At 46.0% G+C, this 23,873-nt stretch overlaps 1 protein-coding gene across 1 annotated transcript in view; it reads left to right on the plus strand.

The window, feature by feature from the left end:
* Positions 1-20,767, plus strand: part of SORD (sorbitol dehydrogenase) — a 31,848-nt gene extending 11,081 nt beyond the window's left edge. The window contains exons 3-9 of the mRNA XM_045823221.1: positions 1,323-1,487; positions 5,568-5,727; positions 9,553-9,671; positions 14,366-14,431; positions 15,374-15,549; positions 18,425-18,546; positions 19,299-20,767. Coding sequence (XP_045679177.1) covers positions 1,323-1,487; positions 5,568-5,727; positions 9,553-9,671; positions 14,366-14,431; positions 15,374-15,549; positions 18,425-18,546; positions 19,299-19,464 — 974 coding nt within the window. The 3' untranslated portion in view covers positions 19,465-20,767. The remainder of the gene's footprint in view (positions 1-1,322; positions 1,488-5,567; positions 5,728-9,552; positions 9,672-14,365; positions 14,432-15,373; positions 15,550-18,424; positions 18,547-19,298) is intronic.
* The last annotated feature ends 3,106 nt before the right edge of the window (positions 20,768-23,873 follow it).

Consider the following 23,873-nt stretch of genomic DNA (forward strand, 5'->3'; position numbering starts at 1 on the left):
CTTATTTCAGCAAAGGGGCTCAGTGGCATCATTATCTTAAACTTGGAAAACTGACAACAACAACACCACCAAATGTCACTGTATTCAAACCTGTGAAGGTTGGAGTGCCAGTTGGAGTATGTGAGTCATTTGGATTGACACCGCACTTTTAAACAAAACAACAGGCATGACACACAGCCTAACAGCTCACAAAGTATCACCAAGCCTAGACCCTGCCAGCCTCCCTTTCATGAGTAGACATCAAGCATAGCATATTAACAGTTACATCCTAGAAAACAGTTTTTTTCTCTTATATGGTTGATACATTTCTTCCTACTAATAATATCTTGTTTATGTTGTGTGTGAAGTCAGGGTTCTCCAGAGAAACAGAACTGAGAGCGATTTATTATATAGATTTATATATGTGTGTGTGTATATATGTGTGTGTGTGTATAATACATGTATGTAGAGGGCAGGGAAAGATTTATTTTTAGAAATTGGTCACACGATTTTGGGAGCTGGCAAGTCTGAAATTTGTAGGGCTGACCAGCTGTCTGGAAATTCAGATAAAAGCTGATGTCACAGTAGTGAGAAGTACTTAAGATTTATTCTTCTAGCAATTTTCAAATATACAACACAGGACTATTATTTATAGTCACCATGCTGTACATGGGATTCTCATGACTTTAAACCTGGAAGTTTGTACCTTTCGACCCTCTGCATCCATTTCATCCGTCCCCCACGTCCTGCCTCTGGCAACCACCAATCTGTTCTCTGTGTCTGTGAGCATGGCTTATTTTGTTGTTGTTGTTGCTTCTGTTTTTTTTAGATTCCACATATAAGTGAGATCGTACAGTATTTGTCCTTTTCTGTCTGTCTTATTCTACTTAGCGTAACAGATCTCTAGGTCCATCCATGTTGTAAGATTTCCTTCATTTTTTATAGCTGAATAATATTCTGTTGTGTATGTATACTACATTTTCTTTATCCATTTATTTATTGATGGACATTTAGGTTGTTTCCATGTATTAAATATTAGTCACATCTGAAAAATACCTTCACAGCACCATCTAGTGACTAACCAAACAACTGGGCACAAAGTCAAGTTGGCACATAGAATTCACCCTCACATGCAGTTATTTTGCTCTGTGGAAGCTTTCTTGCCTTGCAAGACTCAATTGGGGTTGCTGTTTAGCTTGTTTTCCTCTATGGTCTAAATCGTGTACCTGGTCTTCGAAAACAAGTCCTCTCCTTCGTCTAGAAGAGAATCACCAGGGTGGCTCAGGGTGATACAGGGGTGGTTCCCTCCCTCACTTGTGTCTCCTTCTCCTTTTTCTTATCAGAGGTGCTGCTGAGGATGCATTCCATTGGAATCTGTGGCTCAGATGTCCACTACTGGCAGCACGGTCGGATTGGGGATTTTGTTGTGAAAAAGCCAATGGTGCTGGGCCATGAAGCTTCGGGAACAGTTGTAAAAGTGGGATCTTTGGTAACGCACCTACGACCAGGTCAGCAAAGCCCTTCAGCTAATGGATAGATTTGTTCATTCAACATCAATATTTGTGCGGGCTTTCTCAGGGCTGGCTCTCTGTTGAACACTGGGGATGCAACAGTCAACAAGACAGGCTCAGGCCCAAAACACGTGGATCTTACCTTTCACAGTGGGAGGCAGAGCTGGAACACACAGGCAGTAACTTAATTACAATTGCGGTGAGGGCAGCAGAGAAGAATATAGGGTGCGATTGGTGTGTTCTACTCAGACCCCTGGCTTGTCTGAGGAAGGGACAGTTAAACCGATACCTGCAGGCAAGTAAGAAATAGCCAGGAATAGGAGTGGGGGAAATGTTCCAGGCTCAGAAACCACAATCTGCTGCCACATACTATGAACCAGGGCCTTTGATGCAGTCTTTGGTTTTATTGGATGGCTAGGAAATAATCGATATGTTTCTAGATTTGCTTAATTCATTCCTTCCGAGGGAGGACTTTTCAGCTGTGCCAGACTGTAACATGTTCCCCAGCACAGTGAATTAAATTCAAGCTGTCCTGGCATAGTTAGCCTTTGGTTTTAATCTTCCTTTGCTTATGAGGCCACTGTGCAGCCTGGAGACGACGTCAGATTATTTGAAGGAAAGAGGAGGTTGGTAGGAGGTGCCATCCTATGTTAGAAAGCTCTCTGAGCCCAGTTGTGTGGGGAGCGATTGACCAGCTCTGAAGAAGCTAGATGTGTGTCTCATTTACGAATGTTAAGTCAGGCCATCCATCAGCAGGCAAGTTGAGAAAGCCACTGAAGTTTTGCAGGGTTCTCCTGAAGTGGAAGGTTCATAGCTTCCAACAGCCACTGATTGGTTATTACCTGTGAGAGGAGGTCTCTAAATATATGTCATAACAGGGAGTGGGGTTCTCTACATTTAAGTTATAACAGGGATAGTTATAACTTAACTATGGGTCCAGCCTGAGCCAGGTGCTTTGAGGGATATACAAAATGAAGATGATAAGATCCTTGGAGGCTTTGATCTAGTTGGGGATAACAGATATTGGGATATGTGTGTGTGTGTGTGTGTGTGTGTGTGTGTGTACACCAACAATTAGAGAACAGGACCATAGGGTGAAATCGGTAAAGAGTAGGCTCTAAATGTTCAAAGAAAGGATGTTTGTCATGGGCAAAGGTGTGTAAAATAGGTTCATGGAGGAAATAGGTGTTTGAGCTAGATGTTTATCAATAATAATTATAAGAGGAAGGCAGATAACATTTATTGCTTTACTATTGTTAGTCACCATGTCAAATACTTACACATAAAGTTACTTTGTTCTTGAAACAAATCTACAACTATGCATTATTCTCCTCATTAATGCTTGAAGAATGTGAAGTGTGGCAATTGCCTGGGGTCACACACTAGTCAGTATTAAAGCTATAGGGTGCCTGCTTTGGTCTTTCTGACTCTAGAGCAAGTGCTCAGAACCATTGAACTGCCCAGCATGTGGAAACTTGAAAGGTTTTGTATTTGAGTTAGTAAAGAGATCAGAAGCTAATATTCTAGTTAAGAGGAACAGAGTAATAAAATTACAGAGATGGGAGTTACCTTTCTGGGTTGTTACTAAGTCTATGCCACCAGAACAGAGTTCTGTCTTGGGGAGGTAGTGGAAATGATGAAACTGCATAATCTGTACAAGAAGAATATTTCTTTAAAAAGCACCATACAGTGGCCCTGGCAGGGTAGCTCAGTTGGTTGAGCATTGTCCCAATACACCAAAATTGCAGGTTCAATCCTGGGTCAACCAATAAATCAACCAATGAATGCATAAATAAGTGGAAAAACAAATTGATGTTTCTTTCTCTCTCTCTCCCTTTCTCTCTGTCTCTAAAAACCAATCAATAAAAAAAGCACCATATAACTGAGTTATTATAATATTATCATGATGATGTAATAATAATTAGAAGACAAAACTGAATAAAATAAACTCCACCTGATTATGAAGGATCTTGAAGGCACAATTGAAGAATTCATTGTCAGTTCTAGAAGTGGCAGAGACAGTTGGGGGGATAGAGGTCACAGGGATCTTTATGGGTTCTTTCTTTTTTTTTAAGATTTTATTTATTTTTATTTTTAGAGAGGGAAGGGAGGGAGAGAAAAAGAGAGAGAGAAACATCAATGTGCGGTTGCTGGGGCCATGACCTGCAACCCAAGCATGTACCCTGACTGGGAATGGAACCTGCGACACTTTGGATCACAGAATGCGCTCAATCCACTGAGCTACGCCAGCCAGGGCTGGTTCTTTATTTTTTTAATATAAAATTTTATTTAAGTGTTTCATTTGCTAACTTTGACTTAAAGCCCTAATCAACTAATCTAGAAAGAAGAAAACCACCCATTGAGTAGTTCTTGGTATACTCATTTATAAAGTTTAAACAAATATTAAAGAATCAATAAATCTAAGGCATGGAAGAATTCCTAATTTACATATAATCTGGCCATCTATTTTATAGTATAAATTTCTTCTACAATAATATCAGCTCAGTAATTATAATAATGACCAATATAATAAAAACAGTTGATGCTACTATGGATTACTACTACTGCTACTACTATCGCCATCACCACTATTTTTTTTTAATTAGAAAGTTTATTTAGAAAGTCACAGAGGTAGCAGAAGTGAGCTGTAGAAGACATGTTACAGAGGCAGAAGAAGGGCCCTTGGAGCTCAGGAGAGAGAAGGGTAAAGGTCACAAGCCTGGGTGATTGGGAGGTAGAAGAGGTGGTGGGGAAAGGCACTTTAGGGCTCCCGGGAGGGAGAGCCACCTCCCCGTCACTATTTTAATGAGCATACCAGGACTCCACACTCTTCTGTGGGTACTTTTAACACAAAACACATAAAAATAGCCTAATAGCCTAATGGGAGTTCTGCTTAGTAAAAGGCAGACCTCCCAGGGTTCTTCTCTGGCCGCTAACACACATTTCTCAGGCTCAGGAGGGCCCTAATGCCATCAGAACACCCCGCTGAGGGTTGAGGTGGAGGCTGGGAAGAAACACAAAGGAATGGAATTTTTGAGATAGCGGTAATGTTCTGTGTGTCGACAGGGGTTTGCACCACACAGGTGAATGCATCTATGAAAATTCATCTAGTGATCCACTTACTATTTGTGGATAATATTCATCAATAACAACATTTTACCTTAAAAACGAATCATAAACAAGTATTAAACTCTAGTTAATGTTGTGCTGGCTGAAGTATTTAAGGGTGAACTGTACTAATGTCTGCAACCCTTGAAATGCATCAGAGAAGAAGGTGGATCGATGGGTAGAAGAGAGGTGGGTAGATGGGATGGGGAGATGAATACATAGTGAAGTGAACGTTGCTAAATGTTAAGTGAAGAATGTAGGTGAGCGATATCTGGGTGTTCACGGCACAGTGTTTTCAGCTGTGCTGTATGTTTGGAAATTTTCCTAATGAGGAGAAAGAAGAGAAATTCTAAGGCTGAGTTCCTAAGCAGACCTGGTGAGAGAGAGTAGAAGTACAGTAGAGCTGACTGTTCACAAGCCTGAATGTTACTCTCCACCATGCCAGAGCCAGAGGCCTCTGTGAGTCATTTGCCTGAATGGTCCTGCCAACCAGGACTCAGTGGTATTGTCTAAACACAGCCAGACTACACAACTTTTGTGAAGGCCTTGCCCAGTGTTTTCAAAACAGGTAAAGAAAACCCTGCAAACTTCACATACTAGTTACCTCTTGTGCAGCAGTTTGAGATAAGTGGAGCTGGCTTGCCTTAGAGAGGGGACTAGTTCTGTGTTTTCCAAGCTGGGACGCGGCTGTGGAGCTGGAGGGGCTGGTTAGTTTGGTCCATGAGTTGGTAAAAGGTCAGGCCAGACCAGTCTGTGGAGAAGTGGGCTGCTCCTTCTTTCCCAGAGTGTGAGTCTGTGCCTCGTCTGTGTTTCCTCTGGAAGCACCAGTGGGCTGGGCTTGCTTAGGATACCCTGGGTTCCCAGGGAGGAGGGTGGTCCGTTTGGCCAGGTTCCCTTGCTGGTATCTATCTGCCCATGAGCCTGTGCCCCTTCACAGCATCTCTGTGCCTCCCCGTGTTTTCCCCTCAGGTGATCGTGTTGCCATCGAGCCTGGTGCTCCCCGAGAAACTGATGAATTCTGTAAGATTGGCCGATATAACCTGTCACCATCCATCTTCTTCTGTGCCACGCCCCCAGATGACGGGAACCTCTGCCGGTTCTATAAGCACAATGCCAGCTTCTGCTACAAGTTAGTGCCCAGCCCAGCCTTGCCCCTGGGACCTCTTCCCACTTTTTGTTTGGTGTTCTTCTAGTTTCCTGCAGTGACTTTGTTCTTTTTAGCTCATAATTCCAGACAGGAGGCATCCCCACTGTGGGCGTGCCTTTCTTGAGGGGTGGAGGGCGAGTAGCCTGAGCAGGGCTGAGACTAACCCACAGTGCTTGGTTTCCGTCTTTCACTCTAACCTTCCCGCACTGAGAACAGCAATAGAAAATTGTTGCTAAAGTCCCTCACTCCTTTTCAGCCATCCTGATGAAAATTTGTGGTTCATCTTCCTTTATTGGTTTCCACAGCCCCTACAGGAAAGAGAACTTGTAACAGAAATGATCTTGACAATAACAACAAACAATAACAGCAACAACTGGGGTTTAATGAGGAGGCAAGGAGCCAGCGTATAACTGTGGGACCCTGCATCCACTCCTTCCTAGCGAGTAACTTTGGGGAAATGACTTAACCTTCCTCTACTCCAGTCTTATTTAATTACCAGATGATTAAGTAAGGCAACATATGTAAAGTCACAATTATTATGACTGCTTGCCTGACCTGGTGTTAGTAAGTGCTTTGCATGCCTTGTCTTATTTTACCTCCATAAGAATAATGATGAAGTGGGCACCAGTGGTTCAGTTTAGTGCAAGGGTTTGCAGAAGCAGGAGGACGCTGAGAGACCCGAGCACAGAGCAGAGCCAGGAGTCAAGTATGATTCTTGAGCTCCTGCCCTGTGCTTACTTCACAACCCCAATGTTCCAAATGGTTTTGGGGGGAGAAGCTGTGTCTGGCAGAAGCAAGGTGCTGCACCTTCTACATGGCCCCCAGTCCATGGAGCTCTGGGTGCTGATGTGTCATTTTCCTTCTGATTCCTCCCACCCCAGCCGGCCTCCAGCACTGGCTCTGTCAGCTGGGATGGGGCCTGTCCGATGCAGGCCAGGCGCTAATCACAGGGCCAGTCTGACAGATCTGAGTTTTCTAGTGCCCACTGGAAGCCTTGAGAGGAGTCACAGGCTGGAGACTTCATGATGAGTTTAAGTCAACACCCAAAGCTGCTCTAGGAAAAAAAACAAGTTGTGTGGTCAGAGTTCACCTTTCAGCAAGGGGTTCCTGAACCAGCCCACCTTTCCCGGGCCTTTTCCAACTCAAGGCCCTGAACAAGGTTTCTGTGGAAGGCAGAAGAACAAAGTGGAAGCGCCTGACACTCGAACACTAGTTTCTGCCATTTACCAACTGCTCAGCCTTGAGCGAGTTGAACTCTGTCCCCTCGACATCCTTGCCTGTAAAATGGAGATGACAATAGCACCGATGTGATTAAATGCATAGAATTGCTGACAAGATTCAATGAGAAAGGCATATCAAGTATTCAGCAGGAGTCCCGGTGCACAGGAGGTGCTCAGTAAATGGGGCCATCTGGTCGGTTGAAGCTGAGGCCTTGAGTCTGGGGGATGGTGCAGTGTTAGCTCTGAGAGAGAGCCCTGGGCTTTGTGAGGGGTGATTTGTAGGGAGTGATGTGTTTGAGGAGGTGTGAGGGGGGAGCATTCTGGCGGGCAATGGTCGTGGGAGGACTGAGGAGGGCCTGGGGGGGGTGGCATGCCCACTCCCTGCCCCACCCCGCCCCTCCGCTCCTCCCAGGTACCTTCCGCCTGTGTCCCTAGGCCAGCCCTGGGCCCAAGCCCTCCGCTCTAGTATGTCTTTGTGAGGACTTCTTCACTATGAGTCTCTTTATTTGTTTATTTTACTTTATTTTTTATTTTTTTAACATTGTAGAGGAAAAGGAGGGAGGGGAAACTACCAATCTCTTTATTTTTCTACCCACCTTATTTTTGTTCTATCTTCCTCCTTGGCTTCTCAATCATTCTTTAACCCTTTTGCCTGTTCCCTGAACCCTATTGTGAAAACCACCAAGGTGCCTTTGTCATTCTCTGGTGTTTATAAAGTCATGGAAGATTAGGGCTAGGAAGACAGAGTCCTCTCATGGCCTCCTCCCTCAACCCCAGTGAATGAGGCTGGGGAAGAATGACCTAGTTACTCTCGCAAGGTCAGTGGCAAAGGGGCCGGGCCCCAGGACTCTGCCTCTCCCCTCTTGGTGCTTCTGCCTCCGTGCTGCTGGCTCTGGCTGCATATGTGATAAGGCCTGTGTGGTCTGCCTAGTCAGTAGAATAATCTCCCAGATAACAATCCTCTCTTAGCACAATCCCTTTTCTCTTTGGTGTTCTCATTCCAAGGGGAAGTCAGAGTGAAGGGGAGAGAAGCACAGAGTTCCTGACCAAAAGTCACCCTCAGCTTAGAGCCAGTGCAAGCTTAGGGGAGGCCCACTTGGGAAGGGGCAGATGTGTCTGAGAGGGTGTGGTTGGGAGGGCCATGGGAGTTTGGGAGTCTTCATTATTTAATTTCAAACTTTTTAAAAGAGATTTTATTTGTTTATTTTGCGGGGGGGGGGGGAGAAAGGGAGATAAACATCAATGTATGAGAGATACATCAACCAGTTGCTTCTCACATGCCCCCAACTGGGAACTTGGCCCACAACCCAGGCATGTGCCCTGACTGGGAATCAAACCTGCAACTTTTAGTTTGCAGGCTGGTGCTCAATCCACTGAGCCACACCAGCCAGAGCTCAATTTTTTTTTTTTTCATATAGAGAAAGGGTGATGAAAGCAATGAGAGCAGGAGGGCGGACTGGAGTGGGAGAAGCAATGTGAGAAAAGCAGAGGGAAAGGGTGAAGGAAGGGTCGTGAGTGACAGCCAGGCCCCCTGCAGGCCTTGTTATTTATTTTTGGAGGATTGTGAACAGTGACAGAAGGATCATAGAGATGAGCACATGGTTTGGCTGCCCCCCGCCCCCCGTATTTCTTTTTGGAGCCTGAGGAGATTTGGGGGCACTGGATAAATACTGGATGGTTAAGAACTAGCAGAAATTAGATGTTAACTACAGAGCTGCTTGTACCAAGAGGCAGCAGATATGGTACCAGCAAAGGATGTGGAACCAGGAAACCTAGGCTCACATCTCCCTTTTCCACTCACTAGCATTGTAACCTTGGGCGAATCTGATAATGTCATTGAGCTGCAGTTTCCTCTTCTGAAGAATAAAGGTAGAAATAAAGCCTGCTCTTCCCACCTGACAAGGTCATGGTGAGGATTAAATGAGATAATGGGTGAGAAAGCTCTCTAATCTGTAAAGCCTCATACAAATGTTTGCTGTCATCATCAGTAGGGTTGTTAAAAGGATCAAGATACCAGTGGACTTGAAAGTGAAAATGAAGAACCCAGTGGTGAAGGTGACACAGCATTTTATCAGCTGTGTGCAAACAGGCCCTGTCCCCATCCCAGCCAGTCCTGGGGCAGCCAGGCAGCTGCTGCCATCAGAGGCAGGTCTTCTGAAACATGTAACGGGGGAGGCCGTGAACAGAGTGATGCCAGCTTCTAAATCACTGCTTTGCAAAGTTGCGCATAGTCAGGATCCTTTGCTGAAGTGAAACCAGAAAGTCTATCAGTTTGAGAAAAAAGATGAGATGCTTGGAATGTGACTTCTGTAGATGTCTGGTTTCAGATTCAAATCCTTTGAGCCCCTCACTAGTTCTGAAACTTGAGAACAAGTTATTTAGTCCTCCAATCTTCGGTTTCCTCATCTGTAAAATAAGGATAACAGTACCTAGCATAGAACTGTTCTGAGGACTGATTTGAGTGAGATTATGTAAATTGCTCAGCATATTGCCCAGCACATGAATACATGCTCAAAAAATATTAGCTATTGCTATTATTGTCCACCCGAAAGGAATAACTGAGTGTGTTGAACGACTGCCTCCCCAGGCTTCCTGACAACGTCACCTTCGAGGAAGGGGCCCTGATTGAGCCACTGTCCGTGGGGATCCACGCCTGCCGGCGAGCTGGAGTCACCCTGGGAAACAAGGTCCTCGTGTGTGGAGCTGGTAAGAAACAGACAGCATCCTGGTGTATGAATTAATTAAAGGGGAGTGTGGGGTCTCCTCTGCCCATCTCAAAGGCTGAAATTGGTCCTAATAAAACTGGAAAAGACACTGGAGTTCGGGCTGCCTGTCACTACCAAACCCAATAAACAAGGACAGCAATTGAATCTTTATGGGTGCTTCATTCAGAGGGCCAGCGATCTGAGAAGATGGCAAGTTCATACCCTAACAGACCATCTTCCCTTTTCTTTCCACGCCAAGGATTTTATGGCAGGAAATAAACAAGGTGGAGTGAGGGGTTTTGAAATTCAGGGAGGGTCAGGTAGAAGAAACTGCAGCCTTCCTGTCCTGGGCGGTTAGCTGTTCCCAGGGGCAGGTGGTTGTTGGCCCCTCCCTGGATGCCTCCACTTGTCCCCAGGGGGTAATCTTTAGCAGTGCCCCAGGAGGTCGGCTGTTTTCCCAGGAGCGGGGATGGGCCTTATCTATCTGTAGTTTCTGAAACAAAAGCTTTAACATATATATTACTTGCCTGGCTTATAATCTTTTACCTTAAACTAAAATTTTCAAACTCATAAGTCCTCTATCAATAGGATCTTTCTGGATAGGAGAAGATTACAGTATCCCATTTCCTCAGTGACCAGCACTTTGCTAGATAAACTAATATCTGCAGAAATGATGTTATTTCCTAGGCAACATAACCCTTTTATTCATTTAAAGAACGCAACTTGGGATTATTTTCCAACCCCTGATGGGAAGCTAGAGAAATATTGTTAATAGTAAAGGGAAGAGCAGCTTTTGGAACTTCCAAACCATATCAGAGAAGTGGCCTTCTGGTCCATCTGGGAGTGAGGTCGGTCCTGCTCCCCACCTTGAGCCAGCCCTCTGCCTGCACTGGGAAGCTCCCTTCTGTCCTCCGCCTGAATGCACCCTAGCAGCCTCGACTGAATCATTCCAGGTTTCCAACTGTTGGTGACTCAGATGGCATGCTTACACTCCTTATGAGTGTGATCTGGTGTTGCTCATACACTTGGGTGTTTTGGTTTTTTGGTTTTTTTTTTTTGTAAAATTGACATATAACATTCGTTTCAGGTATACAACATAATTATTTGATATTTGTATATTCAGATGATGCATGAACAATGCCGGAGTTAGGAACATCCACCCCTTGCACAGTCGAAAATCTGCATTTGATTTCCCCCAAAGCTTTACTACTAGCCTATTGTTGCTAGAAGACTCATTAACAACAAACAATGAATTAACATATTTTGTATGTTATATATTATATACTGTATTCTTACAATACGGTAAGCTAGAGAGAAGAAAATTTTATCAAGGAAATCATGAGGAAGAGAAAATACATTTGTAGTACTGTATGTGGTTATTGGGAAAAAAATCCACATATTGGTGGGCCTGTGTGGTTCAAATCCCTCTTGTTCAAAGGTCAACTGTTGCAAAATGACCGCCACAATAAGTCTAGTTAACACGTATCACTATACATAGTTACAAAGTTTCTTTTTCTTGGGATGAGAACTTTTAAGATTTACTCTCTTAACAACTTTCAAATATGCAAACCATATTATTACTATAGTTGCCATGCTGTGCATTACATCCACAGGACTTATTTACAACTGCGAGTTTGCACATTTTGACCCCCTTTCCCCATTTCACTCGCTCCCTACCCACTTCCTCTGGCAACCAACCCGTTCTCTGTTTCTATGAGCTCGGGGGGTTTTTTTTGTTGTTGTTTGTTTGTTTTAGATTCCAAATATAAGTGAAATATATGGTTTTTGTGTGACTTATTTGACTTAGCATAATGTTCTCAGAGTCCATCCATGTTGTCACAAAAAGCATGATTTTCTTCCTTTTATGGCTGAATAACATTTCATCTATGAAGGTACCACATCTTCTTTATACATTCATCCATCAATGGACATTTAAGTTGTTTCAGTATCTTGGCTGTTGTAAGCAATGCTACAGTGAACATGGGGGCACATATATCTTTCTGAGTTAGTGCTTTCATTTTCTTCAGATAAATACTCAGAAGTGGAATTGCTGGATCATTTGATAATTGTGTTTTAAATTTTTTAAGGAACCTTTGTTACTGGGGATACCCAAGTGTGGGGGCTCCCCTCTTCAGTTCTTGTCTCAAGCACAAGAGGTGAATTCAGGTGAGAGACAACATGTATAGTGGAAATGAGATAGTGGGTTTGTTTATGAAATGCACTTGGGCACAAAGCTGCAAGCAGGCACCCGGCTAGTCCGTGTGCCCTGCCTATTGGGGTTTTATGCTAGTAGCCAGTCTCCAGGCTCCCCCACCTCCTCCCTTCTCCAGACCTTGGGATTAACATAGAGTGTCAAAGGCTTTTTTACCCGGATGGTGGGAAGGATACGCACAGAATTTTAAAGGCTCCCCTCCTCCTGCACTTACTATTTCTTTCTTGTGATCATGTGGCAATCTGATCTGACCAGGCACAGGACTGCTGAATTAATGTGTCTGGCACTTCTGCCCCTCTCCCTTCCTGCCTTGGTTTGCTGTCTGTCCTGCCTAACACTCATCCTGTGTTCCACAGTGCCTGCACCAGGTTACACTCCCACCAACAGTGTTCGAAGTTCCCTTTTCTCCACGTCTTCTCAACACTTGCTATTACTTGTCTTTGATTATAGCCATTCTAACGAGTGTGAGATGATATCTCATTGTGGTTTCGATTTGCACTTCACTGATAATTACTGAAGTTAAACACCTTTTCTGTGTACCTACCTGTTGGCCATCTGTTTGTCTTCTTTGGAAAAATGTCTATTCAGATCCTCTGCCCATTTTTAAATTGAGTATTATTATTATTATTGTTTTGCTATTGAGTTGTACAAGTTCTTTATATATTTTGGATATTAACCTCTTAATAAATATATGATTTGCAAATATTTTCTCCCATTTGGTAGGTGCCTTTTCATTTTGTTGATGGTTTCCTTTGCTGTGCAGAAACTTTTTTTTTAAGATTTTATTTATTTATTTTTTAGAGATGGAAAGGAGGGAGAAAGAGAGAGAAACATCAATGTGTGGTTGCTGGGGGCCGTGGCCTGCAACCCAGGCATGTACCCTGACTGGGAATCGAACCTGCGACACTTTGGTTCGCAGCCTGCGCTCAATCCACTGAGCTATGCCAGGCAGGTGCTGTGCAGAAACTTTTTAGTTTGATGTCATCCCACCTATTTATCTTTTCTTTTATTGCTTTTGCTTTTGGTGTCAAATCCCAAAAAATCTTTGCCAAGACCAGTGTCAAGGAGCCTACTGCCTGTGTTTTCTTTCTAGGAGTTTTATAGTTTCAGGTCTTATGTTCCAAACTTTAATCCATTTTGAGATAATCCTCATACTCTCTTTTAAAATTGATTTGAGAGAAAGAGAGAGGAAGGGAGAGAGAGAAACATTGATTTGTTGTTTTACTTATTTATGGTTGGTTGCTTCTTGCATGTGCTCTGACCAGGGATCGAACCCACAACCTTGGTGTATCGAGATGACTCTAACCAACTGAGATATGCAGCTGGGGCAATCCTCATGCACTTTTGTGACTGACTTCTTTTGGCAGAGCCAAATAAGCAACCACAGGTCTTCCTAAGTTGGTTGATGGGTGTAAAACAGACTTGCCTCAGTGAACCAGCAGACTGTCAAATTCACTGACAGATTTTTTTTTAATCAACATAAGTAATACCTTTTTGCCATGGAAAAAGATAAGTCATACATACCACATGTGCACACACAGAAACTCACCCATAGCCCATTAGCCTGAGAGAATCACTGTTAACATTCTGGTGTAGAACCTTTCTTTTCTTTCTTTTAATTTTTTTAATGAGATCATGTTGAATATACTTAATTTTTTTCCCTACTCTTTTAAAATCAGTATGTTGTGAACATTTTTTTTTTCATGACAATAGAGAAAAGAGTTATGACATAATTTCTAATAACTGTGTGGTATCCCACAGTAGTTTACTTAACTAGTCCCTTTGTTGGTCATTTCAGGTATTTCCCATTGTTTTGCTTTTTAGGGGAACTCACACAATTATTTTCAAGGGGAGTGTTCAAAAAGAAAAACCCCAAAGGTTTTCTGCATAGCCTTGTTTTGTGGGTGTGGTTTTTGTATTAAAACCACACATCACCTAGCAGGGAGATACTGCAGGGAAGCAGGTGGTCTCCAGGTTGGTTCCTAGTCACCCGAACATCCTGGGGATGCCTGAGCAGCTGCCTCAACCTGGGGAGCCAGCTAACGTAAGGACAGTTCAGGGTGGTTCTCACAGGGCACCTAGAAACAATGTCTCTCCTTGGGGAGGTGTGATGGGTTCTAAGAAGTAAGGGTCAAAGAGGGAACAGGAAAATGTGTCCAGACTTTCTGAGATGACTTCTCTGATAAAATGTTTTCTTGAGCCCTCTGGTTCTTTGACATTATCCTCAAGCAATGCCCATGAGTAAATGGAAAATGTACAGCTCTTAGGAGAGAATCAAACAAGCCAGCACTATGAGCAAATTTTATATAGAAAACAATTTCTCATGCTTTCAACAAACAGTGGTTAAGTTCTCACGGTGTGTCAGTCTCTGGGATAGATGCTAGAAGTACACAAAAGATAATGCTTCTTGCTTACGGCCCGGACAGGGGGAAGAACTGATGTTTCATTTTTCACAAACGTCTCCCATTTCCTGCTTTATTCAGGGCCAATTGGACTGGTCAGTTTGCTCGTGGCCAAGGCAATGGGTGCAGCTCAAGTGGTGGTGACTGGTAAAGTTTTTTTTTTCTTTTTAATCTCCTTGAGGTGGGGACAGCTGGGCTCATAGTTTAAGGCAGAGGTGTGGGACCTATTTCCTTCAGCGCACTTTAATTCTAAAGAGGTTCCTCCCCAGGGGGTGACCAAGCCAGGGCTCAGGAGGAGACTTTTGTGAAGCTGCTGGGAGAGGGTGGCTGCTGCAGAGAAGAGGACCTGGCTCTCTCTGTGTGGACCTGAGATGCGCATACTGCCTACTCGGTCCTAATGGGAAAGTCAGCCCTTGGTTCATTTGTCTAAGCTCAGGAGACAGAGGGTGTGTGTGTGTGTGTGAGAGAGAGAGAGACGCATCAGTGTGAAGTATATTTATAAGAGGACGTTTGTGTACGAGGTACGCAGTATGGGTGAGAGATGTGAGTGTTTACACGTGAGGTGAGGTCAGCCAACAGCAGGTGTGGGTGTGTGTGTGGAGCAGTGCGGTATGTGTGGCAGCACGTGGCACGTGGAGTATCAAAGAGTGTGTGTATGTACAGAAGGCATCTGTGTGAGAATATCTGTGTGTGTGTAGGGTGAGTGCACACATGTGTGAAATGAGGTTATCTGTGAGGGTGTGTGGGGGTGAATGTGTAGAGTTGTGTGGCCTGCGGGCGTGTGTGGATGAATCGGGGAATGGGAATGCAGAAGGGTGTTTTGGGTGAGGCGAAGCTATCAGAGAGTGTGTGTGTGTGCAGAAGGTACCTGTGAAAGTGTATATGTGTTGAAAAGAAGGTATCTTTGAGAGTGTGTGCAGATGTGTGTACGGGATTTACCCCTCATAGGAGTGTGGGAAGGTGTGGAGAGGACGGGCTCTGACACACCACCCACTATGCCAGAGCTGTGTTGCCATCAGAACCTGCACCTCCATTTTTATTTTCTCCCTAACCCTTCATCCAGTTTCTCAAACCTTTCTTCAACTTTAGATCTGTCTGCCCCTCGGTTGTCTAAAGCCAAGGAAACTGGGGCTGACTTCATCCTCCAGATCTCCAAGGAGAGCCCTCAGGAAATCGCCAGTAAAGTGGAAGGCCTCCTGGGGTGCCAGCCAGAAATCACCATCGAGTGCACTGGGGCAGAGACTGCCGTCCAGGCGGGCATCTACGTGAGTGGGATGAGGGCAGCTGGAACTGGTGGGCAGCTCTGGGGAAGCAGCGCAGGGTAGTGAACTGCGCAGAAGTCAGCGGTCCTGGGATCAAGCTTTGCCAGTGACTTGCTCTGTGGCCCAGCCCCAGCAAAATTCAGTGATCTCTTTGGGTCTTTGTTTCTCATCTCTCTCATGGAAGCAGGGGCACTTGCCTGACATTCTCATTGGGTCATTGTGAGGTTTAAACACAGTAACAGATGTACACAGTCCTTGAAAGATAAGTGACCCACACCTTTAGGATATGGTTTCCATCAAAATCCTGTGATTGTAAAAGTTGCGCTTTTGATAAAAAGATCAACAGGAGGAACAAGGAACCATGCTTCAGTTAAGTGTGGGAATTCCCTACTGTGTTTTATTGAGGAAAAAGTGACAGCCACTAATTCAGTTAGTCACAAAGGTGAGGTGATGTTCAGTCAGTTGGCTACTGTGGGTCCCCTTCCAGAATTAGGAACAAAGAAGCTGTCAATACTTGATTTACCCCTCATGGACCCACTAGTAATTTGTGAAAAGTTGGCAGGGAGGTGGAGAGGGGAAGTGACTTTGACAGGTCAAAGAATAAGGAAAAGAGGGGAGAAAGGATGTGCTCCAGGTTCTGAGCCTGGTGCTTTACAAATGCAATGCCCAATCTGCACAGTAGCCATGAGATCAGTCCCACGTTTGACAATGAGAGTCCCAGTGACTTGCCTTGAGCACACTGCTCCAATGCCTGTACTGCTCCTACTCTGTCCACTGCTTAGGAGAGAAAGGGAGGAAGGCATGGGGTGCTAGGGCGGGAGGGGCGGGGCTGGGGCGAGCAGTGATGACAGCTGCCACCACTGGGCACTCCTGCCCTGCCTTCCAGGCTGCTTCCCCATGGCAGTTTGGGCTTCCTCCTTCCTTCTGAGTCACAGCTGGATCATGTACAAGGTCATGAACTTTGCCCCATGCAAGATGTTCTGGGGTAAGCTGACCCCTTGAGTTGTGTGGCATGGCCCTCAGGCCTGGCACCCTGGCAGAGCTGCCCAGTCCTCCTACCAAGACACCCATGGCATAAGTTGTGGGAGGAGGAAGGAACAGATGCCCCCCTTGCCTCAGGTCAAAGAGAAATCAAAGCTCAGAGGGCAGTGGGCACGGTCAGTCAGTCCATGATGTGTCTTGGGCACCTGTGAGCCTGGCTTTGTGTCAGAAACCTTGAGGGCTATGATAATGAGTAAGGCATGTCTGTGGCCTTCAAGTTGTTGGCAGGTCAGTGACCCCGTTCACAGAGAGCAATAGAAGGCATAGCTTCTCCATGTAGGCTTTCCTTCCCCTTTTCTCCTGCCTGGAAAGCATCTGGAAACAGCTGGCATCTCCAGCTTTAAGGGTGGGGACCCAACTTCCAGGCCATCTGAGATGGGCGTGGGGGTAAATGTGACCCGAGGGCCTCCCCAGGCCTGAGCCCTGGGCCTCTCCTGAGTGTGGAGTGGAGCCATCACGCATGACAGGTGCTGTAGAATGCTACAGGCCGCCCGTCAGCCAGCAGGCTAGGCAGAGGCACCTTATATGGACATACCTGAGAGTCATTTTCCTGCCCAATCATGACTAGATAGTGTTCCTGAGAAGAGGGGACTGCTTAGGGTAGAACTGATGTCACCTCCTTGGTGCAGGTGTTACACCCACCAAACAATGGGCAGGCAGTCTAAGCATTCCTTTGTCTGTGGTCAGCAAACTGCCAGTTTGACCGTGTTCCTCCTTCTCACCAGGTAGAGAGGAGATGCTGATGGGGAAACAGTTTTCCTAGAAAATTTCTCAGTTGAGTTTTCTGTGGAACACTCACAACCTTGACCTCTCCCCCACCATACACACACACATTTCCAGTGGAGACAGCAACATTTAACAGTTGTGAGATACCCTTCCCCTTACCAACAGAGTCCATGTATCACAGGAGGTTCACAGGCCAAACAGTGAGCCTGCCCTGCAGGGTCCCACAGCTCAAAAGTCTGGACACCGGAGTCCCCCCATGCTGCAGGCCTCTCTCCATGGTGCATCCTTCCCCTCAGAGAGAGGGGCTGGAGTGAATCATCCATTTTTCTGTCTCTCACAACATCGATCACAGGGATCCACCAAGATCTCTGGCGCAGGCACAACACCCAAGAGTTATGTGAAGGTAATCAGGAGAAACTTCACTCTCTGGCCAACTCCAGGAGGGAACTGATAAGGCAGATAGATGTTCAAGGAAGAGAACATTCATTATGAACAATACTATCAGGATGAATATCTCTGGGACAAAGATATTTCTAAATGTCAGCTTACACGTATAAGGCATTTTTTAAAACCAAAAAATTCCAATAGCCCTCCCTATTTGTATAGTGCTTAGTAGTTTTCTCACCAAGTGGGTAGTTTCTTAGAAGTTGGGCAAAACTCCTGTCCTGTGGGGTGGGCGCTCTGGAGGAGGAACACGTGCTGAGATGAGGAAGTGGCTGAAGCCAACATCTGGTATGAATTAGTACAGCTTTGAAAGGTGTTCGGAGGCTGCTGAGAATCCGTCTTGTTTGTAGGGAAGATTCTCGCTGAGGCCTGGAGAATCTTGGCTATTCAGTAGGATGTAGGCAGTGGAAGATGCTCCCACTGTGCCTGGTCCTCCAATGGTGAAGTGTATTATTTCAGGATCTTTAAAGACGATAACATCTACTCTGCTGCTCTGTCGAGTTTGGTTGCTGTGATGAAGAGTTTGGTGATATAGAAAGTATCACTCCCTGGAATCTTTGGATGCTCAGCTGATGCAATCAGAAGATCCTGGTGTGATGGCAGTGTTACTGTGGGTGGGAAGTCTGCATTTTCTTATCCTCGGGTTTTTCTTGTTCTACCTCTTCAGGCAACTTGTCCTGGTGGGACCCTGGTGCTTGTAGGACTGGGTTCTGAGATGACCAATGTGCCCCTAGTGCATGCAGCCACCCGAGAAGTGGACATCAAGGGCGTGTTTCGATACTGCAACACGTGAGTATGTTGTGGGTGAGTGGGGTGGCGAGTGACCAGCAAGACCAGGGCCGGCCCCTGGGACCAAGAGTCTCTGCCTGTTTATTTGTGAGGAGCTGTCCCTGGCCACACAGATTGCCATGAGAGATGATAGGGGTCCGAAGAGAGAATGCAGGGAAGACAGAGGCAAGGAGTGAGGATTTTGAAACCTACCCCTCTTGGGTGTCTGCCACTCTTATCTGAGGCTATCCCTTTCTATTTACTTAAGTGGCCATTTTCCCCTTTCGAAGGGAAGAAGGAGAGAAAGGACAACAGCAAGAACTCAAGTCCCTTGGCTCCCCAGTTCAGAGTTCTGGGCCCACCCTGGAAAGAGAACTTACTCACCCCAGCACATATTCTGAGGCTCCACCCACTCCCCTCAGCCAGTTTTCCTGTCAACTCTCTCAAGCTGAGCTGCTAAGGGGTGAAATTGGATTATCCTGGCCTGCCTCCCAGAGGCTTGTCTGCCTTTTCACAGTGGCCTCCATAGGCCTTAGGCTTTCAGGCCAAAAAAGGCTTTGTGGCACAGGAGCCTGGGGGCATGTGGGAACAGGCTCTGTACTCTCAAGTTACAAACCATAAGATCATTTCTACCATTGTTGGTCTGTAGAGTTGGCCTGGAAGAACCACAGTGCTGTACCTAAATACAGCCAAGTTGATGCTGTGCTTGATACTTTGGGGGGCCTGGCTCTTCCCTCCTGAAGGTTGAATGTAACTCTTGTGATCTTTTACAGATGGCCGGTGGCGATTTCAATGCTTGCGTCCAAGTCTGTGAATGTAAAGTCCTTAGTGACCCATAGGTTTCCTCTGGAGAAAGCTCTGGAGGCCTTTGAAACATCCAAAAAGGGACTAGGGTTGAAAGTCATGATCAAGTGCGACCCCAACAACCAGGACCCCTGATGTTAGTTGGGCTCTGCCCTCATTCCCACCCTCTCAGCATCTCAGGGTTAAATAGCCAGGCAAGGGTGGGCTTTAAGGCAGAAGTTTCTTTTAACTAGTAAGATTAATTAAAATAATTCATTATAAGCAGAGAACCTTACACAGATGAGTTGGAGTGCCTTAAAAACTCAAGTAGGGATAGTTTGAGGGAACTTGTAGCCAGATTGACCTGTCCATGCTGAGCAAAGTTCAGCAAGTGGAGCAGAGCTTCCCAGCAGACAGGTGCTGGGAACTGCCCTTCTTCCTGGAGTGCCTGAGGTGAATGAGGGGTGAAATCTGCCTGTTGAGTTCCTGGTTCCACCGTGACTGTGGCCGAGCCAGGTGTGGGGAGGGGGCTGAGTTATGAAGAGACAACTTTATCAAGAAGACTTAACTGGCCCAGAAACTGATTTTCATGCAAATCTGTAGCTCAGGGTCTGGGATGAGGGGCTGTCAGCTGTTTTAGTTGAGAACACAATGTTTCTAGACATGGGTGTTACTAGGTTTGATAAGAGGAGAGTAAGGCACTGACCTTCCTGGTCTAGGGTAATTATAAAACCAAAAACAGCCAAACAAATAAAATCAGAATCCCTCGTGAGGTCAAACCAGCTTGCATTCCCCAAATGTAGGAACAGTCAGGGAACTTCTCAACACTGCTTGAAGAATGCTTTTTTCAATGCCTGAGAATTCTGTGTAATTTACTTTGCACCCTCCTAACGCCCCCTACCCGACCCTTCCGCTGTTCAGGGGCAGCCACTGTGGGCTTCTTTGTCACCAGGCAAGCAGGAGACACCTACCTAAGGACAGGCACGGGGAGTCCTCATGGGAGACCTTAAATGATATCACACCTTTGATTAGCCCAGGGGGGGTTGGTTGGTGCACCGCAGGGATAGCATCCACTTCTGGGCTCAAATTCAGGCACGGTTATGATACAATGTCATGTAATTCTGATAACCCTAAACAGAAAACCTTTCCCCTTCTCATAGCCAGTTAAGACTCTTGGTATCTTTCTGTCTGAGTGGTATGTCTAAAATGGTGATCGTATTTTAATTTTGCTGTGTAAGAGTTGGGTCCAATCACATTATGTCCATTTGTGACTTTAAGATTATTAGTCAAGAATGAGGATGTAGTAGCTGTGACATAAGCGGGGCTGCAGGCTTTAACCCCCTTGCTGCAGTGTGGGGTAGAGGGTGGCTCTGAAGAGGTGCTTGTGATTCAGGGAGGCTGTGACCAGTGCCTGGAATTCCTCAAACTGCTTTGGGTAATAAATTCTGCTTGTAGCGCCTGGCTGCTGTCATGATTTGTGCCTCTGTTTAGGGAGGAATGGACTTAGGGTTACTGTTTCACAAAGGGAAAAAAGGATCCAGGATTTTTGAAAGTGACATTTTATGCATCGAATGTAATTTCACTGACAGTTGGAAATTTATATTAATGATCTCTGATCCTCACAGCAAGCCAAATACATGATGTTACAGCTAAGGAAATAGAGAAAGCAGGAAATTTGCTCAAGGTCACACACTCTTCTCATGTCATCTCTGGAGGAGGGTAGGATCTTAAGACTTCTGTCTACACACAACACATACACTCAGCAGCCACATTGCCCACTGAGCTCACTTCTCTTGAGCCCTGTTAAGCTCCAGGGCCAGACTTGTCAGCTGCCTTCTCTCAAAACTCTCCTTCCAGCTCAGTGGTGCCCAAAGTCCTGCCACCACTAAGCTTCTCATGTGGAAAGAGAAAAGTTTCTAGATGGAAGGCATCCAACAGAAATGCCACTGAAGGAGGTGGACTCACTGTGTTAAATTCACAAGTAGCCACTTTTCCCCTGATTTGTGATTGGGTGGAGGGAGGTGGCCACTGAACCTGAAAGGGACTTAGGAGCTGCAGAGGGGCCCCTGGAAAGGTAGAACTACCAAGGATAAATACATGTGTCACTTATTATACAATGGTGGTTGGGCTGGATCAATGTCTTGGAGCCTCGATTTCCTGGTCTGTTAAGTGGGATTCGTGATGACTGCCATGTGGGCAATTTGGAAGAGTTAATGTGCTGGTTGAAAACAATAGTTCAGGGAATGGTTGCCATTTCCAAATCCCCCTAGAAGCTTTCAAGCTACTGTGATGTTTTGTAGCTTCCCAAGCAGGGGCAGAGAGGGTGATAGGAGAGGAGGTGGTATGGGTGGGACAAGTCTGCCCTTGGGGTGGTGAGAAGGCTCAAGCTGGTATTCCCAAGCTCTTCCCGGGCTCCCTTGCCTCTGCACCCTCTGAAAGGTGCAGCAGGAAGCTCAAGAATCCATTCCCCCCAGCACCATTAAGTGCTCAATAAATATTGAATAACTAGTCAGCCCCGGAACCAAGAATATAAATTCCCCACGAACTCTCCAAAGTTGGGTGCCCCAGCCAGCCTCTGTGTACTCTGTCACAGGTGCCTGACACCTGGTTCACTTTCTGTCAACACTGGGGGCCCCACCCAACTGGCACTCCCAGCCCTGGGTAGGGTGTGAGGGCGGAGAGCTGGGAAGAAGTTTCTTGCAGGAAAACTAGAGTGTGGAAGGGGCAGGCTGCCCCACCATCATCAAAGGAGAAAGGGGACTTGGCTCTAGCAGCTTCTACTTGCCATCCACTTTTGCTACAATAGATGCTACATGAAGTCACCTCTGGTCTCCCAATTCCCGATTCTTAGGCCATGTCAGCCCTACTCCTGGGTAGCACAGACCTGGCTCTTCCTTCCTGGCTCCTGGTTTGCTCCCTTTGGGAGAGCAAAGGGGGCTAATGGGGAAGTTGGTTGGCCCAGAGGTTAGGAGTGGGGAGGCAGATAAGATTATTGGTTATTTACCTATTATTGGGTTTTTTACCTAGGCTTGGAGTACAAAAGCCAAACAGGGCCCACATCTGTTGGTGGCAGGCAGGTCTCCACTGTCCCTGTTCTTCTCCCCACACCACGGTCCTCCAGGGCTCAGGGAAGAACAGGATGGAGAAGGAGGCAGCAATGAATCGGCTTGGCTAGGAGTTCATTGCTGGAGGGAAGTGCCTTCAAGGCAGCAGCAGATGTTCTCGGGTGCAGCCACTGCTTTATTGGAGCTGCATGGTGATGCTCCTACAGCCTCTGCCCCTCACCCCCAGCTTCCCTCTCCCCGTAAAGCCCTGACTGAGTCAGTCATTGAGGTCCTTCCCTGGGCACCTGACAGAGGCATGGGGTGTGCAGATGACATTGCTCACTGTACCTTACCCTCCTTGGGAGCTTCTTGGGGATTGTTGTGGTGGGAAGAAGCCTCTGGTCTTGGATCCATGAGTCCCATGAAGCACAGGTGTGAAAGATTTGACATTGGGATTCCCGGGTTCTAACTAATCCTGGGCCCACCACCAACTGACTGTGATTTGCCAGGTCACTTCAATCTGAACCTTGTTTAATTCTCCCTTAATAGCAGGGTTTGGCTAAATCAGTAATTTTTCAATGGGTGTGCCACAAGAATTTTTAAAACATGCAATACCTGACTATTCAGTCAGGGGCACTGACCTCTTTTCCTAGATTGTAAAAAAAAAAAAAAAGACAACAGTCAACACAACAATAGACGTCTGGTGTGAATGAATCAAAATTATACTAATTTTTTTGTCAGATCAGCAAAAAATATAATTTTGTCTTCCAGCCAAGATGGAGGCATAGGTAGACACACTGTGCCTCCTCACACAACCAAAAGGACAACAATTTGAAAACAAAAACCCACCAGAACTGACAGAAAATTGAACTGTATGGAAGTCCGACAACCAAGGAGTTAAAGAAGACACATCCATCCAGACCAGTAGGAGGGGCGGAGACCAGCAGCTGGAGTGGAGAGGACTCCCAGCAAAGCAGCAAGGCAGTGGCTGGTGGAGTAGGCGGTCCCACACTTGCATGCAGATAAACCAGGAGGAACAACTGGGGAGTGAAACAGACCATGCAACCCAGGGCTCCAGCTCAGGGAAATAAAGCCTCAAACCACTAACTGAAAATACCTGTGGGGGTTGATGCAGCAGTGGGAGAAACTCCCAGCTACACAGGAGAAATCGTTGGAGAGACCCACAGGGTCCTAGAACATACACAAGCCCACCCACACAGGAATCAGCACCAGAAGGGCCCCTTTTGCTTGTGGGAAGTGGGGGAAGTGACTGAAATCTGGCAGAGAGCAGAGCAAGCATCATTGTTTCCTCTCAGACCCCTCCCCCACATACAGCATCACAACACAGTTAGGTGGGTTGCCCCACCCTGGTGAACACCTAAGGGTCCACCCCTTACTACGTAACAGGCACCCTGAGACAAAAAAAAAATGGCCCAAATGAAGAACAGATGAAAGCTCCAGAAAAAATACAACTAAGTGACAAAGAGGTAGCCAACCTATCAGATGCACAGTTCAAAGGAC

The sequence above is a fragment of the Phyllostomus hastatus genome, unplaced genomic scaffold (assembly GCF_019186645.2).
Source record: "Phyllostomus hastatus isolate PE091 unplaced genomic scaffold, TTU_PhHast_1.1 phas_scaffold_501, whole genome shotgun sequence".
NCBI lineage: Eukaryota > Metazoa > Chordata > Mammalia > Chiroptera > Phyllostomidae > Phyllostomus > Phyllostomus hastatus.